At 34.3% G+C, this 22,781-nt stretch overlaps 1 protein-coding gene and 1 long non-coding RNA gene across 2 annotated transcripts; one reads left to right on the forward strand and one right to left on the reverse strand.

The window, feature by feature from the left end:
• On the reverse strand, positions 14,220-16,239 carry LOC108663407. Its single transcript, XR_001929387.1, has 3 exons — positions 16,196-16,239; positions 15,759-15,826; positions 14,220-14,261 (listed from the first exon to the last, which is right to left on the reverse strand). It is a non-coding gene; the product is annotated as an uncharacterized LOC108663407 (long non-coding RNA).
• Positions 20,876-21,690, forward strand: LOC18589114. The gene has a single exon (XM_018127113.1). The coding sequence runs from the start codon at positions 20,876-20,878 to the stop codon at positions 21,587-21,589; it is 714 nt and encodes a 237-aa protein (XP_017982602.1). The 3' UTR covers positions 21,590-21,690.

The following is a 22,781-nucleotide window of genomic DNA, read 5'->3' on the forward strand; positions in this document are numbered from 1 at the left end:
AATATCCACTTCCCATAATTGATGAGTTGTTTGATCAGCTATAAGGGGCTCAATGCTTTTCGAAGATTGATTTAAGGTCTAGATATCATTAATTAAGGATCAAGGAAGAGGACATACCCAAAACCGCATTCCGTACGAGGTATGGACATCATGAATTTTTTGTGATGTCTTTTGGATTGACGAATGCCCCTACTGCTTTCATGGACTTGATGAACAGGGTGTTTCGAGCATACCTAGATAGATTTGTGGTCGTCTTTATTAATGATTGTCAAGCCCAGCTCTACAATATGTTTATTATGCCATTCTTACATAAGAATACATGTTTGTTTACTTGAGTACCTCAGAAATCATTAAAAGACGGTAATGTACCAAATGGTACAATTAAGTTGAATTAAGCCTCGAACTAGTCCACATAGAGATTTTAAGATGAAATTGAGAATTTTAAAACCCCAAAATGACTTAAAATGGTGATTCGGAGTTCGAAGACCGATTTGGAATCAAATTAGAATTTTCATGACCCAAGGGCAAAATGGTCACTTTGCCACCCGAGGTTAAGATGTAAGTGTTGGATGAAATTTTTGACTAAGATTGATCATTTGGAGTATAATTTGAGTTTGAGAAGTGAAGAATTTTAATTTCGGCGTTTTTTCGAGGATAAGGGCAAAATAATCATTTTGCCACCCTATGGGCAAAATTATAATTTTACACCACCCAACACTTGTCATACCCATGGATTTCAGCCATTAGCATTTTATATCATGGATAATTGAAAGATTTTATGTGGTGGTGGAAGAAAGCTTAATTATTAAGTTTTTAAACATGGTGACAAGTGTCAAGCTTGGATATTTTATTATTTGGCTTTAAAAAAGATCNAAGGAAGAAAAGGGAAGAAAAGAAGAAGAACAAAAACCTAGCTAAGAAATTCAAGAGAAATTCACAAAATTTCAAAGAATCAAGTGACAAAAGGTAAGATTTTTCAATTCTAGCTTGTGATCTACCTTTCCTATGCGTTCTTTTTCATTTTCCATGTTGAGAATCAAGTTTGCATGAGGATACCCTTGTTGGCCGGACATGGGGGGATGAGTTTTGAACTTGGATTTGGTTAGATTTCAATATATTCTAGTGTTTTTAGTTAGTTAGTGATGTGTAGCATGAAAAATAAACAAGAAAAATTCATTTTCTTCCATCACCCTCCATTGGCCGAATCTTCCCTATGGTGTGTTGATGGTGGACTTTATTTTATTTCAAGTGATTTGATTAGGAATGAATGATTTATGGTGTGAGAATCAAGCATAAAAAAATTATATTGTTAGTACACTCACCATGGCCGAATTTTTCAAGAAAAAATGTGAGGATGATTTTGCCACATTTCAAGTTATTTAAATTGTGTTTAATGATTTGGAGTATTGGGAGAGAATGGAATTGTTTGGAGTTGAATTGGACGTATTAGCCAATTAATCGGGTGATAGATCGAATTAGGCCAATACCATTTTATGTAGGTACATAATTGAATTTATATTGAACACAGTATTTAGATAGTTACCCAAATATTTCACATCCCATTTCATGCATTAGTATAGAGCCTGAATTGGTTTTATAACAATTTAGCACAAATGTAGCAAATGGCTTATTGTGCATTATGTCTAGGTGGTGAGCATTCTGGCAAAAGTAAAAAGATAGCACCCAAGGATTAAGAATCGGAGTACTCAAAACTCGATTCCCATTACAGTGAGTAACCTTATTATTGTCTTGATTATCTAAAGTATGTTTTTATCCGATTTTGTAACTTTATGAAAAATGTGTTTAAATGAAATGATTTTATAAATTGTCTTGAAATTGAATGATGACTTGAAAATGGAGTAATTGGAGACTACTTACTATATTGTAACTTATGTTTTGAATTGAATGGCTTATGATAATGCAGGCATGAATGGCTGGATGGGTATTTGTGTTGAAAATGTATAAACTGTTGTTTGCCTTGATAGGTTGGATAATGACAAAATTGCCATGTCATGCTGTTGAATTTTTATTAAATTGGTGGGTTATAGATTGGTCACTACAGTGGAGTGGACCAGCATTTTTGAGGGGTACGAAATTCGAGGATATTCTTACCTCGGTTGAGGAGGCGCGTAAGGTAACTCCTGAGATAAAACTTTAGAATTCACTTCACCCTAAACCACCACATGAGGGTGAACTCAGCCAACACTAAGGAATGGTTATGTTTTCAAAATAAAAACATGATTTATGCGTACATGACTTTTTAACAGCCTTGGCAGATTATCATAAAAAGGAAGCCATAAGTCACCAAGGAACGACTATGTCTTCAAAATAAAAACATGATTTATGCGTACATGACTTTTTAACAGCCTTGGCAAATTCGGTTGGGATAGCCCTAGGCCAAGGTATCCCTGACAATCGAGTATGAGAATGATTTTGGCACGAGCCAAGCTTTTTAGGAAATCATAAGCCTCATTGTTTATTTGGATTAAATGAATCTATTTTATCTTATAAAAATGAGTTCGAAATGCTGTGAATCATTTTTATGCTAATCTATTTTATCTGTCTCCATTTACTTAGCTTTAGATATTTTAGATGATATTTGTTTACTTACTAAGATTATATAATCTCATCACCCTCCTTTCCACCCATTTCAGGCTTAGGATAGTTTGTAGATAGCTGATATCGTCGAAGGCTACAGTTGGCTTTACTTCCTCAAAAAAAAATCGTAGGTTCACAGCCTACGTTCACTTTTGTCATTTGGGGGCCCACGTGTCATTGTAAATTAAATTACATACCTTGACTATTTGTACTACAGTATGTATGAATTTATTTCGCTTTTACACTACAAAAATTTCTTACAAATAACTCTATAAAAATTATTTTATAAGAAAATGAAATATTTTATTGAATATTTTTATTATATTCAAATAGTCATAATTTCACCTTAAATGAATGTTTTAGACAACTAAACTTCTTTTTGATTATGAAATATGTGTTTTGCACTCACATACTATATTATTAGCTGGTTTCGAAATTTTTGAGAAAAAATGACCAAAATACCCCCGAGAGACGAAAATTATTTTTTTATTATTTTAGTTTGAAAATAGCTTATAAACTTTTAAAATATGATATTAGCAACTGTTGCTCGTAGAGGAGGTGAGAAAACTGATATTAAAGCCTTGCGAGATTTTGGTTGGCATTCCGGGTAATGAATGTTTATCGGGACATTGCGACTGTTGCCACGGGCTCGAGAAGAGTACCGAGCCGTGACAATGACATTTTAATATACTCGAAAAGTTGGGAAGAGCACACACAACATTTAAGGATCGTGCTACAGACCCTACAAGAGCATAGACTATACGCGAAATTTCCTAAGTGTGCGTTTTGGTTGAGTAATGTTGGTTTTCTGGGACATATTGTATCCAAGGATGGAGTACAAATAGATCCCAGTAAAGTTGAGGCAATTGAGAATTGGGCTAGACCCACGACAGTTACAAAAATCAGGAGTTTTCTAAGATTGGCTAGGTATTATCGACGATTTGTGAAAGATTTCTCTAAGATAGCCTCTTCGTTAACCAGGTTAACTCAAAAGGGAGTAAAATTTGAATGGTCAGAGGCTTGTGAACACAGTTTCCAAACATTAAAAGCTTGTTTGACTTCTGCACCTGTATTAAGTCTGTCATGTGGGTTCGAGGGCTACACTATTTATTGTGATGCTTCGAGGGTTGGATTAGGATGTGTATTGATGCAACATGGTAAAGTCATCGCTTATGCCTCCAAACAAATTAAGAGGCATGAAGAAAATTATCCTATACGATCTGGAGATGGCAGCGATCGTGTTTACCTTAAAAATATGAATGCATTATTTGTATGGGGAAACATGTGAAATATATACAAATCACAAAAGTTTGAAGTATATATTTCAACAGCGAGATCTAAATTTAAGGCAACGCAAATGGATGGAATTGTTGAAAGACTATGATTGTACGATACTCTATCATCTCGGCAAGGCGAATGTCGTAGCTGATGCATTGAGTCGAAAGTTAATGAGCAGTATGGCACACATTGCAATGGCGAGAAGATCAATGGTGCAAGAATTACAAGATTGGGTAATATGGGAGTTAAATTTGAGGTCAGTGGGTCAGATGCACTATTGGCACATTTTAGGGTCTGACCAATACTAATAGATCGAATTCGAGATGCTTAAGCTAGAGACACATTTGTAATGACGATTTTGGGGAGTGTAGGTGAGCCAGTTTTTGAGTTTGATTTTGGGTCTGATGGATTGTTGAGACACGGATCTCGAATCTATGTTCCAAACTTGGATGGATTAAGAGAAGAAATTTTAGAGGAAGCACATGTTGCTGCTTATACAATACATCTAGGAGCCACCAAGATGTATCACGATTTAAGATCCGTATATTGGTGGCAAGGATTGAAGAAGGATATAAGGGAATATGTTTCGAGATATTTGGTGTGCTAACAAGTGAAGGTAGAGCACCAAAGACGATCAGGATTATTACAACCGTTACCGATACCTGAATGGAAATGGCAACATATCGCCATGGACTTCGTAATAGGCTTACCTCGAGTCAAAGGAGGATATGATTTCATATAGGTAATTATAGATCGATTGACTAAGTCAGCACATTTTCTCCTGGTCAAGACAAAGTTTGGGCCGGCACAATACGCTCGAATTTATATTAATGAAATTGTTAGACTCCATGGCGTACCGGTGACCATTGTGTCCGACAAGGGACCACAGTTTACTAGTCGATTTTGGAGGAGGTTGCAAGATGAATTAGGAACTCGACTGAACTTTAGTACAACATACCACCCTCAGACAGACGGTCAGTCAGAATGCAAGATCCAAATATTGGAAGATATGTTGAGAGCAATTGTGTTAGATTTTGGAGTTCCTTGGGACTTATACTTGCCTTTAGCAGAATTTGCATACAATAATAGTTACCAGGCGAGTATCAAGATGGTGCTATTTTAGGCACTGTATGGGCGAAATTGTAGGTCACCTATTGGGTGGTTGAAAGTTGGAGAAAGGAAATTATTAAGGACGGAAATGGTACAAGGAGCTATGGAAGCAGTACAAATAATTCGAGAACGAATGTTGGTCGCTCAAAGTAGACAAAAGTCGTATGCCGACAACAGACGCAGGCCCCTAGAGTTCAAAGTAGGTGATCATGTGTTTCTAAAAGTGTCACCATGTAAAAGAGTATGAAGATTTGGCAAGAAAGGCAAACTCAGTCCTCGATATATTGGCCCGTTTGAAATACTGGATCGCTTAGGAGCTGTTGCTTATCGATTAGCATTACCATCGGATTTGGAAGGGGTTAATCCAGTGTTTCATGTATCCATGCTCAGAAAATATGTTCAAGACCCTTCACATATGATACAACATGATACGATACTATTGGAAGATGGGTTGAAGTACCAATAGCAGCCTATAGCTATAGTGGACTATCAAGTAAAAAGGCTTCGCTCTAAGGACATCGCCTTAGTGAAAGTAATATGGCAAAACCACTTGATAGAGGAGGGGACTTAGGAACCAAAAGAGGAAATGCAAGCAGAATATCCATATTTGTTTCAGAGTTAAATGTATTGTTAAGTGTCTCTATGTTGATATAATTCGATGATGAATTTGTTTTAAGTAGGGTTGCTTGTGACACCCCACTCATAAAAGAAAAAAGAAGAAGAAGAAGAAGTAAGTGGGGGCCGGTAAGAGAAGAGAAAAGAAAGAAGAAAAAAAGGGGCCGGCCAAAAAGAGAAGGAAAAAATGAGAAAAAAGAAGAAAAGTCAAGCTGCCAAAAAAGGAGAAAAGACAAGAAAGAAAGAAAAGAAGAAAGAGAAAAGGAAAGAGAAGGAAAATAGTGGGGAGCCTGAAAGGAAAAAAAAAGAAAGGAAAAAAAAAAGAAAAAAGAAAAAGGGGGAGCAGCATCTCGGGGAGAAGAAAAAAAAAAAGAGAAAAAGAGCACGGCAACAAGGAGAATAAGGAGAGGGAAGAAAAAAGAGAAAGGAAGCACGACGACAAAAAGAAGAAGGAGAGGGAAAAAAGAAGAGAAAGAAAAAAAAGAAGAATGAGATAAAAAGCAGTGGTAGAGGAGAAGAATGAGAAAAAGAGCAGCGACAGAGGAGAAGAAAGAGAGAGGGAGCAACGACGGTGCCAGAGGAGAAAGAGGAAGAAGAGAAAGGAAGAAGGAATAAGAGAAAGAGAAGTGCCGACTAGAAAGAAAATCGACAGCAAGGGGAGAAAAAAAATGAGAAGGAAGAGAAAATAGCTAAATACACGCACGAAACAATAGCAAAGTAGCGTCCCGCTATTGTGAGGTGAACGGGTGCTAAATTTCAAAACTTTGTCCTTATAATATAATATATATATATATATGTCATATTTGATAGTTGACAAAATTGTGGACAACATGAGTTGGTAGAAAGCTTTAGGTTGTTTGTGTTTGTGACAAGGATTTTAAATTTGTTTTTTTTTAAATATATGTATATATATATATATATATATATATATATCTACATGTTTTTAAATATAGGGAAACAAACCTTTGACTGGCTTTCACTTTAAAATCATACCTTGCAAGTTTGTGTGATGTTTAGGCCAATGGCCTTTGTTTTAATTCATAGAAGTTGATGATAAATTATTTATTTCATTTAGCATGCCGATTTGGTAAATATGCCATGCTTTGAAATAAATTATGCACAACATTCATTTTATGATTATACGACTTTTAATCTATCATGTTATGCAAATGTATTAAATTGCAATGATTTTATTTTAACGCGATTGAGATATTCTGGGTAGGACTTGTTACCACACCAAGTCAAGTGTGGTCTTTGTGCACAAAGTAAGAATTGTTGATTATCGATATTTGATTGTAAAAAAGAAGACCTAAAGCCCCGATTTATATTTGGTGATGTGGATAATTTCCACAAGTAGGCAAAAGGGGACCAAAAGTCCCGATTTATATTTGGTGACGTTGGTAGTTCCCACAAGTAAGTAAAGGGGGACCTGAAGCTCCAATTTATATTTGGTAACGTGAGTAATTCCCACGAGTAGGTCAAGGGGGACCTGAAGCCCCGATTCATATGGTGGCATGGGTAGTTCCCACGAGTAGGTGATGATGTCTAAGATAGTAAGCCTAAGGGTTATACTAAACCTACCCGAGGACGATGTTTACTTGTAGATTTTTACTTCACTATGCATGGTATTGATACTTGAAAATTTTTATTTAATGGCAAGTGAAATGTACCTATTCATTGGTGATCAATTAATTCACCTTTTTATATTTGAGAATTTTCATTTTTCACTTGTCATTGAATTTAATGATGACTGGATGTCGAGGTTGAAAGATTTTCTAATACCCCAAATACAACTGTTTTCACATATGTTTATTTGTGAATTATTATTCTTAAGAACTGCATGGTATAAAAACAAAATCTCAATTTTGTGGAATGTATTTTCTACGCTTACTCCTGAGTTTATAAACATTCCACCTTTATGTTTGTTTCCCCTCTTTGCCTGCTCACGGGGTCGATGATGATCACTGAGTCTATGAGAGTCACACCCCTCTTATTTTCCCTTTTTACAGATAGAGATCAGTCTAACGTGTAACCATCGGTGCATACGAATCACCGCAGAGTAGGTAAAGGCATCTCCTAACTCCGCTCCTAGTCACTCCTCTGTTTAGGGTTGTGTCAGAACGAAATTTGCGAGATATTGAAAAATGTTGTTAACTTATAAACGTGAATTGTTATTATTTTGAATGAAGTAGATAGTAATTTAATTATTAATATTTGCTTACACATATGATTTAATTATATGTATTTAATGAATCTAGCGGAAGTCTTAAATGAGGCTTGTTCGAGACTTAGCAAAAATTCTTTAGAAGTCTCGGACGCCGGTAGCGACCAAGGAGGAGTCGTTACAATTATGATGTGTTTTTGGAACATAAAGAACATCACGCAAAAGAAAAGAAGAAGTAAGGGTGGGAAGTTGGATAAAACCAACATGAGTTATGGGCAAACTTGAACCATCACCTATTTTTATTTCATTGGGTCCATCATAATGAGAATGCAAACTTAGATTATTGAGATCACTAGTGACATGATGACTTGCCCATGTGTCAAGTGCCCAATTTGTGGGTGGTGGAGTGGTAGATGCTACAAAGTTAGCAGAAAGCCTAATAGAACATTGCATCCGTTAGGGGCAGAATTTGGCTATGTGCCCTTGGAGATCACAAAATTGACATTTAAGAGGTGGCCTATTGTTGCAACCTTATGGACCGTAATTGCGTCTGCGCTGCTGATTACCATGGCTATTGATAGTGTCATGCACAGGTGAGTGTGAAATAATGGTATTTGAGGTGTTATGATAAGCCCCACTATTGCCACGTTGAGTTGACAGATTGGATCGAAAGTGCTTGTTAAAAGATCTGTTTTTTTAATGCAAGTTGGCAGTAGGAATAAAAACTTCAGTAAGAGCATCATCACATTTCAAGTACTCCTCATGAACAACTAAATGGCTATAAAGCTCTTCAAAAGAGAATAGACGATCTTTGGTTTGGATGAAGGCAGCAATATCCTTGTATTCTACATCTAAACCATTAAGCACATAAGGAATAATGTCATTATCTAAAATTACATTATCAGTAATAGCTAGTTCATCAACTATTCTTTTGACAAAGAATAAATATTCTGTGATTGACAAAGAGCCTTTGCGACTTCGTTGGAGCTTATTCTTGAGGAACATAACATGAGAACGCTATGGATTTACGTATTTGGTTTTAAGAGCCATCCACAGTTGGTGAAAGGTCTCACATGCGAAAAGAGCGATGCTGTCTCTTTCGATCGTAAAGGATAAGAGCGGGCTCACAATGAGTTGGTCTTGACAAAACTAAGAATCAAAATTTGGATTGGGTGTGGTAGACCCATCTGATTGAGTAGCTAGTTTTGATGGTTGGGAAATAGTTCCATCCACGTAGCCAATTAACTTCATTCCGGTAAGGAGAGATATAGCCTAATGTCTCCATGCATGAAAATTGTTGGCTGAGAGCTTTAAAGCAATTTGTGCTCCAAAACTGAAAAAGGTTATGGGTTTTGGTTGGGACTCAACAGTGAGTTGAGTTACTGTTGCAGAAGAGGGAGTGGTGTTGGATGTTGTAAAATTGGCCATGGATCTTAATCTCATTAGAGAGAAAGCGCTCATGATACCATATAAAATATTTGAAATGAAAAATTTATTATCAAACAAGATAGAATACAAGTTAATAGATAAAGAAGCTATACAAGAAAACACTATATTTGAATTTAAAATAACCTTAAACAACTTCTATGATTGAGGAGCTAAAGTATGACTCGAATGATTTGAATTATCCTTTGTTTGTGGAGTCATCTCCTTGACAAGTACTCATCATCTCCCTTCACATCGTGCTCTACCTATTCAATGTCTTCTCGGTTAAATCATTGATCACCGATTTGATAACCAAGCAAAGCTATTATAAACACTAATTTTTAATTATGGATAAATAATATTTTTATGTGTGTTTTTCCCCTAATTTTACATTTATCTTTACTTTTATCTATTTTATTTTATTATTTTATCCTATTTTCTCAGTCAAATCTGATTAAATCCAGTAGGACTTATGAAGTCCAAACTTTGTTTGGGTCATTATTAAAAGGGGAATGGGATTTAATGGACCGGTCCAATGTTCGAGCTCTTTAATCCAAATAGGTCTAGACAATTAATGTGGAGGTAAAATGGATCAAACAAGATTAATATTAACAAATCAAAATTAGGAATGAACTAAAATGAAGAACATTCTAGAAGCAAAAAGAATAAAAATAAATAACATAAAAGAAACAAAAGAACAAAAATGAAAAAAAGAAACAGCTCAGCAGGGTGCGTTTGGACCTTGCTAAGGACGACCTTACCATGCCAGACACGAATTTTTCGCGTCTAGCAATGGCCTCATGATGCTGGGATGCCACAAGTGGTTGCATCCCCAACATCAAATGGTAGTTATAAAGCTGCACTTTTCGTAAATCAAAGAGGAGGTCGATTATCAAAGAAACCTTAAGAGCCTAATTTTGAAAAATAAACCTTAGCAACAGCCAATTTCAGAGAGCAAAAACCCTAAAATTCCCTTAAAGAGAAACCCCAAAATCCCAGTTTTTACCCTAATCGCTCTTTGAACAAAAATCCCTAGAAACCTTTGCAAGAAAAATCCTTAAAGTTAAAACCCATAACCAAGAACAACCTTAGCTTTTACTACTAGCCGCATACAACCTGTCACAGCCCAAATCTTGGGCCATGACTGGCGCATGGACCCAATAGGCATAGCCCACTAGACCTAAGCAAGCCTCTCTATGTAAACTTGTTCAGCAGTCCATCTATCACTTCTCTTTCTTTAAGATCTAAACTCGTAATTTCTAATAATAACTTCTTCAAAATTAAATCGTGAAAACCAAATATATACCATTCTCAAAATAAGGTTATCATTGTCAACCTTAAACAACATTGTTAATCAAACCAAACATACAGAGTTCACAACAAATCTCACAATTTACATTAAACCATCACATATAAACATACAACAGACCCTTGACTACCAGCGGAGTGACTCTAAAGGTGGGTACTATCATTGAGTGACATGGTAAACCTACCGAAAGATGAATATGAGGAAGCCCCTAGACCTAGGAATCCAACTACCTTCGGACCTGAAAACTAAAACATGAAGCTGAAAAGAATGAGTATAAACCCAGTGAGTGAACATAGGAAGAGAACAAGCAAACGATACGGAAGATTTTTTAGAAAACACAATGCACTTGTATTAAAATAATGCAACTCAATGCCACGTTGATTTTTAACTCATTTTAAAACATTTAGGAAATTCAACTTTCAACATTCAATGCAATCACATTTCATTTTCCAATCATCTCTATTCTACGAGACAAGAGCACATGCGTGTAAGAATTCATGTGTATATATATATAGACATTTCAAACATACATCCAACACATCAAGGTCATTCCCAACTAGTCAACATGGCTCAACGCACACAACCACCATCCTCAACTCAACTCATGTGCACTCTCACACCGCACATAGCTAATACCATCATGTGCACTCCCACACCGCACATGGCATATATCATCATCATGTGCACTCCCACACCGCACATGGCATATATCAACATCGTGTGCACTCCCACACCATACACCACCATCACCGTCATATGTACTCCCACACCGCACACGCACGGTTATAATTATCATTCAATATTATCTTTTAAAGCATAACACACATAACAACATATAACAAGAATCTTTGCATGATAATACATTCCACAAAGTTCATTATTTTATTGGTCATACACATAGTTGCACAGTCCGACATTTAAAGAAAATAATATTAACTGTTATGCCACTAGTGTAAAACATCACAATATTTCCAATGCATCACGCACCACAATTCAATCGACAATTCAATATAATATTTCAAATATGTGATTCGTCACGTTATACATTTAACAACATAGAAATATCACTCGTGAAAGGCTTGTTCCCGTGCATATTTTTTAAAAGAGTGAACCAAGAATACTCAAATACTTTATTCAAATGCATGGACATTTGTTCAAAACATTTTAAATTCAAGTTCGCTCACCTTAATAATGCCACCTTACAAGACTAGCATCCACAAGATCCTAATCCGAATAAGTTCTGAAGTACCATTAGAACCTGGATAAGCTTGGAGGTATATAGCTCAACAGAAACCTTTTGGCTTTAAAAACGCAGATCTAAAACAAAAAAAGCTTAAGTAGTGATGAAAGTGGTGTATAATGGAAAATGGAGAAAATAAAAGAAGAAAAATAAATTTTTTTTCTTTTCTTTCTCCTAAAGTTCATTTGTCATGAGAATAGGGTGGAGAATGGTGGATTTGGTGAACAAAAGGGAAATAGAAGAATGAAGAATCAAGAGAAAAAAGAAAGGGAAAAGAAAGGAAAGAAAAAGAAAAGAAATTGATTTTGGTTGCAAGGAGGAAAGTGGCCTTGGGTGGGAGAAGAAGAAGAAGAAAAATGATGCTTGTTGGAGAGTGAGGGCCGATCATGGGAAAGAAAGAAAAGAGTCAAAGCTTCCTTTGGAAGCTTTGACCAAGCTAGTGGCAAAATTACTATTTAGTCTTTCAAGGTTCCCACCCTTTAAAATTTAGTCCTCTCAACAATCTTTTAATTCCAATTTCTTCTATTTTTCTTCTTTTACACTTGTACAAATAAAATATAAAGTTTTCACTTCAATGCGGTATCACCATAATATTTAAATATATACTTACCCCGAGCTAGCTTTATTTAATAAAGACACGCGAACCCCACTAACGTCGTTTTTCTCTGAAATTTCCTCGTTCTTCTTCTCCCCCACTTAGATTGACCATATACTCCTCCTTCATGACTAATTTCGACATCAAATAAAATATTAAAATTTTAATATTATTTTATTAATAAAATATTTTTTTTTCAAAGATTTTCCACTTGTCTCTTTGAAACCCAAAATGTCTTATTGTGCCTCGATTCACTTTCGAATCACTTTTTGTCTCACTAATTCATTCTCAATAAAAATATTATTATTTAATTGTTATTTCTTCGCTTGCGAAATATTTTACTCTCGAATATTCATTTCACCCATCACTGCTCTTTGACACTTAAATTGTCACGACCCAGAACTCTCATCAAGTCCGTGACAACCGTCGTGACGTCCCGATCGACATTCATTATCCGAAATGTCAACCGAAATCCCACAAGGCTTTAATATCAGCTTCTCATTTTCCCTATGAGTAACCGTTGCCAAATATCAAGTTCTAAGAGATTTTAAGCTATTTGCAACTTAAAACAAATAAAATAATAATTTTCGTCTCACAAGGGTATTTTGGTCATTTTTCTTCAAAATTTTGAAACGGTAAAAAATGTAATTTACAAATACAAAACATATAGTTCATAATCAAAATGAGTTTAAAAGTCTAAAATTTTCATTTAAAACGAAATTATGATTATTTGGATATAATAAGAAAATAAAAGAAATATTAAGCAACATATTCTATTTTTTTATAAAATAATATTTTTAGAACACTGCGTAAATAATTTTTATAGCGTAAAAGCAAAATAGATTCATACATACAGTAGTACAGATAACTAGAGTATAAAATTTAATTTACAGTGACACGTGGGCCCACGAATAACTAGAAGCATCAAAGGAATCGAACCTACATATTTTGAGGATGCCAATCCAATTGTAGTCCTCGATGAAATGAGCTATTTACTGACTATCCTAATGCCTGAAAAAGGTGAAAAGGAGGGTGGTGAGATTATATAATCCCAGTGAGTAAACAAATATCATTAAAAATATCTAAAGGCGAGTAACAAGAGACTAGTAAAACATTTCATCCAAATATGTTTTTCAGAACACAAATATTCATTTCATTTAAAAACATTAACATGACTTATGAGTATCTTAAAAGCTTGGTTCCTGCCAAAATCATTATCGAGGATACCTTGGTCGAGGCATCTAACCAAGTCTGCCAAGGCTGTTAAAAAGTTCATATACACGTAAATATATTTTTAGTTTGAAAAACACAGTCATTCCTTGGCGTTAGCGGAGTTCATCATCACAAGGTGGTTCGGCGTGACGTGAACTCTGTCCATACCTCAAGAGGTACCCTACGCGCCTCTCCGACCGAGGTACATATATATATCCGGTTTTGGTGCCCCTCTAATAGGTTGGTCCACAGAATCCGCCTACTGTAGCAAGCTAAACCCACCATACAACAAAATTTTGACAGTATGATAGGGCTAATATTTTACTACCCAGCCTGCAAGGGTAAAATAAAATAATTCATACAATTCATAAAACACAGCCCAGCCAGTCATGCCAACACAATAACAATATAACATAAGCCATCAATTTCCAATCCTAAATTTACAACATACCGATGGTCTCCAATTACTCAGTTTTCAAAATTGTTATTTCGTTTCAAGACAATTTATAAATCTTTTCATTTAATTTCATTTTTGTTTATTAAACCTAAAATTTACCATTTAACTCATTTTCATAATATTTCACCAAATTCAAATTAAAACATACTTTAGATAATTAAAATGATGATAAGGTTACTCACAGTACTAAGAGTTCGATATACTCCTATTCTTGATCTTCAGGCATAATCTCTTTACCCTTGTTAGAGAGCTCACCACCTATACATCATTATGTGACACAAATTTCAATAAATTGTGTCAATTTATCATAAACTATTTCAAGATCTATAAATCTATATGAATGCACGAAATGTGATGCAAAATGTCCGAATTGTCGTTTAAATACAGTATTCGACCTAATTCACACTATTCTCGGTGTAATAGGCTAAAACCTCCAATTTAACTCCAAATCAATTTTTTTCACTTTACACACTCCAATTATACCTAAATTACCTCAGTGACTGTGAATGAGATTCAATTTATCAGTCCGAACCATAAATTTCACATGTCTATACATTAGGTAAAATTCAGATTTTCACACCAAAATTTCCCATTTAATTTTTAGTCTCACCAAACATCAAATATCACCAAAATATCATGAAATATCATCAATTTCAGCCACAATATCCTCCCTAGGAAATTCGGCCATTGATGGTTGATGGGAAAAATGAATTCTTTTCTTGTTGTTTTGTTTCTAAATATGCTAAACTAACTAAAAACACTAACATAACTTAGAATCAAATCAATCCAACTTCATTCTCTCTCCATACCCATTCCAGTCAGCCATGAATTCACCATGAAAATATGAAATCTAACCATAGAAAATGAAAAAGAAAGCATGGGTAGTGTAAATCACAAGTCAAAATCAAGAAATTTTACCTTTATTAGCTTAATCCCTTGAAATCCCACACTTTTTCTTCAATTTTTCCACCTAGGGTTCTTGTTTTTTTCCTTTCCTCCTTTGCTCTTCTTGGCCAGCCATATGAATGAGAAATGGGTTGTTTTTGTGTCAATTTTAAAGCTAAATATTTAATGGTTATAAATATGCCATGTGTCACCATTTCGTTGGTCTATTTTTATTTCTTAACTATTAAGCTTTCTCTCTCCACCATATAAATTCCTTCAATTATCCATGATAAAATTGGATAAAATCCATGTGCTGGACAAGTGTTCTGGTGGTGAAAAATTACAATTTTGCCCCTGGGACAGCAAAATTACCATTTTACCTTTATACTCCGAAAAATACCGAGATTATCATTTTTCACTTCTCAACCTCAAATCATACTCCAATAAGTCAAATATGATCAAAATCTTTAAAAAAAATTTTCATTTTGTCCTCGAGTGGCAAAATTACCATTTTGCCCCTAGATAGTGAAATTTCTAGTTTAACTCCAAATTGATCCTCGAACTCCAAATCACCATATTACACCATTCTGGGACTTTAAAATTCCTAATTTCATCTTAAATTCTCTATTTGATCTAGTTCAAGGCTTAAATCAATTTTGTTGTACCTCTAGGTATAATACCGACTTTTGTCGATTTTTCGAGGCTCTCTTAGTATGTAAACATTCAGTCAATCACATGCATGTCATGACAAGTATTTTATAGAGTCGGATTGACATCTTCTCCCCCACTTGGATCAACCATATGATCATTCTTCATGACTGATTTCGAGGGCCCACGAATGACTAGAAGTATCAAAGGAATCGAACTTACATATTTTAAGGATGCCAATCCAATTGTAGTCCTCGATGAAATGAGCTATTTACTGACTATCCTGATGCCTGAAAAGGGTGAAAATGAGGGTGGTGAGATTATATAATCCCAGTGAGTAAACAAATATCATTTAAAATATCTAAAGGCGAGTAACAAGAGACTAGTAAAACATTTCATCCAAATATGTTTTTCAGAACACAAATATTCATTTCATTTAAAAACATTAACATGGCTTATGAGTATCTTAAAAGTTTGGCTCCTGTCAAAATCATTATCGGGGATACCTTGGTCGAGGCATCTAACCGAGTCTGCCAAGGCTATTAAAAAGTTCGTATACACATAAATATATTTTTAGTTTGAAAAACACAGCCATTCCTTGGCGTTAGCGGAGTTCATCATCACGAGGTGGTTCGGCGTGATGTGAACTCTGTCCATACCTCAAGAGATACCCTACGCGCCTCTCCGATCGAGATACATATATATATCCGATTTTCGTGCCCCTCTAATAAGTTGGTCCACAGAATCCGCCTACTGCAACAAGTTAAACCCACCATACAATAAAATTTTGACAGTATGACAGGGCTAATATTTTACTACCCAGCCTGTAAGGGTAAAATAAAATAATTCATATAATTCATAAAACACAGCCCAGCCAGTTATGCCAACACAATAACAATATAACATAAGCCATCAATTTCCAATCCTAAATTTACAACATATCGATGGTCTCCAATTACTCTGTTTTCAAAATTGTTATTTCGTTTCAAGACAATTTATAAAATCTTTTCATTTAAATTCATTTTTGTTTATTAAACCTAAAATTTACCATTTAACTCATTTTCATAAAATTTCACCAAATTCGAATTAAAACATACTTTAGATAATTAAAATGATGATAAGGTTACTCACAGTACTAAGAGTTCAATATACTCCTATTCTTGATCTTCAGGCATAATCTCTTTACCCTTGTTAGAGAGCTCACCACCTATACATCATTACGTGACATAAATTTCAATAAATTGTGTCAATTTATCATAAACTATTTCAAGATCTATAAATCTATATGAATGCACGAAATGTGATGCAAAATGTCCGAATAGTCGTTTAAATACGGTATTCGACCTAATTCGTACTATTCTCGGTGTAATAGGCTAAAACCTCCAATTTAACTCCAAATCAATTTTTTTCACTTTCTACACTCCAATTGTACCTAAATTACCTCAGTGACTGTGAATGAGATTCAATTTATCAGTCCGAACCATAAATTTCACATGTCTATACATTAGGTAAAAATTCAGATTTTCACACCAAAATTTCCCATTTAATTTTTAGTCTCACCAAACATCAAATATCACCAAAATATCATGAAATATCATCAATTTCAGCCACAATATCCTCCCTAGGAAATTCGGCCATTGATGGTTGATGGGAAAAATGAATTCTTTTCTTGTTGTTTTGTTTCTAAATATGCTAAACTAACTAAAAACACTAACATAACTTAGAATCAAATCAATCCAACTTCATTCTCTCTCCATACCCATTCCAGTCAGCCATGAATTCACCATGAAAATATGAAATCTAACCATAGAAAATGAAAAAGAAAGCATGGGTAGTGTAAATCACAAGTCAAAATCAAGAAATTTTACCTTTATTAGCTTAATCCCTTGAAATCTCACACTTTTTCTTCAATTTTTCCACCTAGGGTTCTTGTTTTTTTCCTTTCCTCCTTTGCTCTTCTTTGGCCGGCCATATGAATGAGAAATGGGCTGTTTTTGTGTCAATTTTAAAGCTAAATATTTAATGGTTATAAATATGCCATGTGTCACCATTTCATTGGTCCATTTTTATTTCTTAACTATTAAGCTTTCTCTCTCCACCATATAAATTCCTTCAATTATCCATGATAAAATTGGATAAAATCCATGTGTTGGACAAGTGTTCTGATAGTGAAAAATTACAATTTTGCCCTTGGGACAACAAAATTACCATTTTACCTTTATACTCCAAAAAATACCGAGATCACCATTTTTCACTTCTCAACCTCAAATCATACTCCAATAAGTCAAATATGATCAAAATCTTTAAAAAAAATTTCCATTTTGTCCTCGAGTGGCAAAATTACCATTTTACCCCTAGATAGTGAAATTTCTTGTTTGACTCCAAATTGATCCTCGAACTCCAAATCACCATATTACACCATTCTGGGGCTTTAAAATTCTTAATTTCATCTTAAATTCTCTATTTGATCTAGTTCAAGGCTTAAATCAATTTTATTGTACCTCTAGGTATAATACCGACTTTTGTCGATTTTTTGGGACTCTCTTAGTATGTAAACATTCAGTCAATCACATGCATGTCATGACAAGTATTTTACAGAGTTGGCTTGACATCTTCTCTCCCACTTGGATCAACCATATGATCATTCTTCATGACTGATTTCGACATCCGGCTAATTATCAATATTTTAATATTATTTCGTTAATAATATATTATTTTATTCTAAAAATTTTATCTTATCTCTTTGGTTCCCAAAGTTCCTTATTATGCCTCAATTCGCATCCGGCCAACTTTATTTATCACTATATCAAAGTATGGGGCATTTTAATTATTTTATTTTAAAAATTTTATCTTATCTCTTTGGTTCCCAAAGTTCCTTATTATGCCTCAATTCGCATTTGACCAACTTTATTTATCACCATATCAAAGTATGGGGCATTTCATAAATTCACGTCAATTAAACCTTCATCTTATCGATACGGTTATGTTGACTACTATACGGGGGTACGGGGTGTTACACAACCACAATCAAAATCAAATAAAATAACAAAGAGAAAAAACTAACCCTAAAAGCTTTAAGATAAGCTGAACACTAAAATAAGGGAAAGGGGTTTCTTTTTTCTACTTTTTTGGAATTAGGGAAGTGAGGTTTCAAGGGCTTATGATTTTTCATCTAGTGAGGAGAAAAGCGGCATAAACTGAAGTAGGATTTGGGGTGAACGGAGGCTTAGGATTCTATTTAGAGGGAAGGGTGAGAGTGTTGTCGGGTAGAGAGAGAAAATGAAAAGAGGAAATGAAGAGAGAGGAGGAAAAGAATGGATTTATACCTAGGGTTGTGGGTTGAAACGATGTCGTTTTGGAAGAGTGAAGGGGAAGTAGATCTTAGCCCAAAACGGCGTAGTTTTGAGAGAGGAAAGGGAGTTACTATTGTAGGCATCAAATGGTGCATTTTAGGAAGAAGACTTGGTGGGGTGGAACAGACTCGGACCCTTCCACAAGCCAATAACCTAGGCCACTCCTTGCCTAGTAAGGTAAAAGCCCTTTTTCCCATTTCTTTATGGATCTGTTGGTTTGGTTTATTTTAGATCTAACCCATTTTACTTAGTAATAAATGTATTTTGGTGATGTAGGTTTAATTAAAATCATTTTTTGGGAAATGTCATAAAAAATTTTAAATGATATTTTAGTGTCAGGAGATTGAAACAAATCGAAAATATAAAAATAAAATAAAAAATAATAACAATGATAGCAAAATAATAAAAAATATTTTAAGTATGTTTAGCTATAAAAGGAACATAAAATTGGATGAAAATTTAGTATTAAAACTAGGTTTAGGAAACTAGAATATATACATATATAAATAGAAGGTAAAAACGTCACAATATAAAATACGTTCATGGTGATAGATTTAGCCAAGGTAAAAATATAGAACTAAGTAAGTAACATAATATCTAGTTAGAAAAACTAATTTAACTAAAGAAAATATATGAGTATGTAAAAACATATAAGATAGTTAGTCATAGGAAAAATAGACTAAGAAAAAAACTAAAAAAAATAATAAGAAAATAGATAATCACATAAAAATGAATTAAGTAAATAGAAGTAAATATATCTAATAAAAATAAGTTACGTATGTAATAGAAATAAAATGTTTAACTATACATACTTTTATATATAGGTGTATATAGAATATAAAAGAACATAACATAGTATAAAATTGTAAACATTAAAAATAGAGTGGTTGATTGGATTAATTCCGATGATGGAATTTCATCCGTAAAGGCAAATAGTTGCTAATTTCGAGATGACTTTCCTAGAAATGGGATTCAATAAGGATTTTTCCCAAGTGTCAGGATAAATTCTAATTTTGTATTCTAATATTCTAATTAACTTAAGAAACCACCTTAAAATTCATAAAAGAAATAAATACATATAATGTTCTATCTAAATGAAGATTGATATAGTTATTTATTAATTTGAACATTTGTTGCAAATAAAAAATTAATTTTTTATTCAATAAAAAATGTATAGTTCAATAAAATATATTAACCCATAATATTAATTAAAAGTTATCGATTTAAATAAAATGTTTCTAAAAAATATATAAAAGATATAATAATAAATGAGGTGTTAAATTACATTAAAATATTTAATATATTGTTGAACAAAATTATAAACGTGTTTATGTGACATCGTTCATAATTTTATTTTGGCATAGCATACGACATTGTTTATTTTGTTAATGGAATGAGAACCCTGATGATGGGATTTTCTCGAAGGACTTGTAGAGACAAGTTCTTCCGGAGATATTCCTAAGTGAGGAAAACTTCGAGATTTTACCAAAACATTGGGATGGTTTACGAATGATTTTCCGATACAAGGTTTTCGCTACTTATTGTTTAAAATTGGTAAATCATGACATTATTTCATAACTGCATCATGTGCACCTGTAAAACTGAATAAAAAACTTTAATTTGCTAATTTAATAAAAATCAAATAAATAAACGAGGATTAGGAAAACATATGATTAAATGGTACCATTCGTGGGACGGGCATCACGGGGTGCTAATCCTTCCTTTTGAGTAACCGGACTCCCAAACCAAACTCTAAATTCGCAAACTAATTTACTGTTCTTTAGACGGACCTAAAATCAATTTAAAATTTCGTCGAATAGAACAAATTTAACAGGTGGCCAATCGCACCTAGACAAAAAAAGATTGGAGGCAACTCCTAACACATCGACCACGTTTAACGGTCAAGTTCCCGAACCTACACGTTACGACAGCTACCTTTCTCTTACAACTCCAGATACCCTTGAATTTGCCAATCTTTTAATTAGTATGCAGAAAGACGTCAAAATCTATGTTGGAGTTGAATGGATTTTCTTGCTTATCATCGCCGTTGCATCCTCATTCTTGGCAATACCAACGACCCATACATCAGCTTTAATCCATGGTGGCAAAAAGATATCCATCAAGGATTTGGTACTGAGGACAGCCAGATCATTGAAAAGGCCATTTGTTACTTGTTTCTACATCACTCTCTTTGGTCTTAGTTACATCTTTCTTTGCTTGGTCACTCTGCTTCCACTTGTTCTAATTCTTGGAAGTGAAGTCACCTCATCAGTTTTTGCTATCCTGCTCACCATTTCAGCTATGGTTTTCTACACTTATTTATCCGTTGTTTGGAATCTGTCCCTTGTTATTTCCGTAGTTGAAGAACCATTCGGGATCGAAGCACTTGGGAAGGCTGCACAGACTGTCAAAGGCATGAAGTTACTAGGGTTTATATTGAATCTTCTGTTAACTATATTACCTCTAATACTGTTGCAGTGTTTAAGGTCGATCATGTTAAAGCAATCGGTAGCAATCCTAATAGTTATCACGTTGCTACTATTGAATTCAATCTGGATGGTGAGGATGTTTGGCCATACATCATACACTGTTTTGCATTACCAATGCAAGAAGACTGATGGAGAAGAAGTTGAATTGCAAGCAGATACGGAATACACCAAAATACCCACTGTCCCACTTATTAGTGAAAACATTCCATGATGAATCAGGAAAGTTTCCTGTATATAAATCAAAAGTCATGTAATGCTTATGCTTTTTACCATTCCGTTTGCTAATATTGTGCAGTAAGTTGCCATTCCAAAAAAATAAATGTTGTAGTGTAAGGTTATCTATAATTTTTCATAATGTCAAGAAGCTTGTGGAATCTGTTAAATTGTACTGGAAATCTCAAAAGACAAATGAGGTTTTGGATTAGGAGTATTATAGATGCCAACTTTCGGGCATATTGTTTTATGCATGAATGGCAAATTGAAAAAGGATTCAGATATAATTTGGAAAGAAATTTAGACAAAGGGACGATGGAAATAGGAAACGTTACTTGGTTTTTTTTCTATTTTGGTGTGTTAGTCAAGACAATGAACAGATGCACAAAAATTAAGGAATTTGGAATGGAATCCATCAAGGAGGGAATAGTCAAGTGGGGATAGTGAGTGAGGATGGAGAAAGCCAAGAAATTACGTTCGCAATACCAAATTGCATTGGATGTTTAATTAATTGTCCATTTAGTAGAGTCAAATTTCAAGCATACGAGGTGAAAGGATTAGGTAGCTTAATCTTATTTAAAGAATATAATAAAGGGTGGTATATAGAATCAGTGGCATAGTCAAAGAAATTTAGGTTTTCAAGAAGCTTATGATCACCTTGGACGAGAATCAATGCTTTCCAAATTCCAATATTATAGTAAAAAGTAGAAGAGTTTTTATCTTGTCTTTGAGACAAAGGGAGTTGGGGGTTTTCGACCTTCTCTGTAATTGGTGTTAGGGCTGTGGCGATATCCGGATTGCATCACCATCATGTGCTTCAAATTATGGGCTTTCATGAAAGAAATATAACTCTCATCACTTTGCTTTTCTCTTATAGCTATATGATTTTCATTAGATTATATGTATTAATTCTCAACATATATGAAATAAAACAAATGGGATTTTTGTCATACTTGGTCTTACGGATGGCCTTCATATGTTTTCTCAGTCAATTTTTTCACGCAACAGGCTTGGACCCATTCATTCCGCTTCCAACTACAGTTATTGTTGAAAATTAATGGGATAAACATGGTAATCATGTACGTCATACCTCTTCCAATCCATAACATTGATCCAGCCCTTTATCGCTATGCCACCTTTACTCTGGCTTCTTCCCAAGTCTCATGCCTTTTTTTTCCACGTAATGTGAA

Source organism: Theobroma cacao, chromosome 9 (genome assembly GCF_000208745.1).
Source record: "Theobroma cacao cultivar B97-61/B2 chromosome 9, Criollo_cocoa_genome_V2, whole genome shotgun sequence".
NCBI lineage: Eukaryota > Viridiplantae > Streptophyta > Magnoliopsida > Malvales > Malvaceae > Theobroma > Theobroma cacao.

Excerpts from the sequence above, each read along its gene's own strand:
- LOC18589114 (XM_018127113.1), top strand. The coding sequence starts at position 20,876 with ATGCAGAAAGACGTCAAAATCTATGTTGGAGTTGAATGGATTTTCTTG.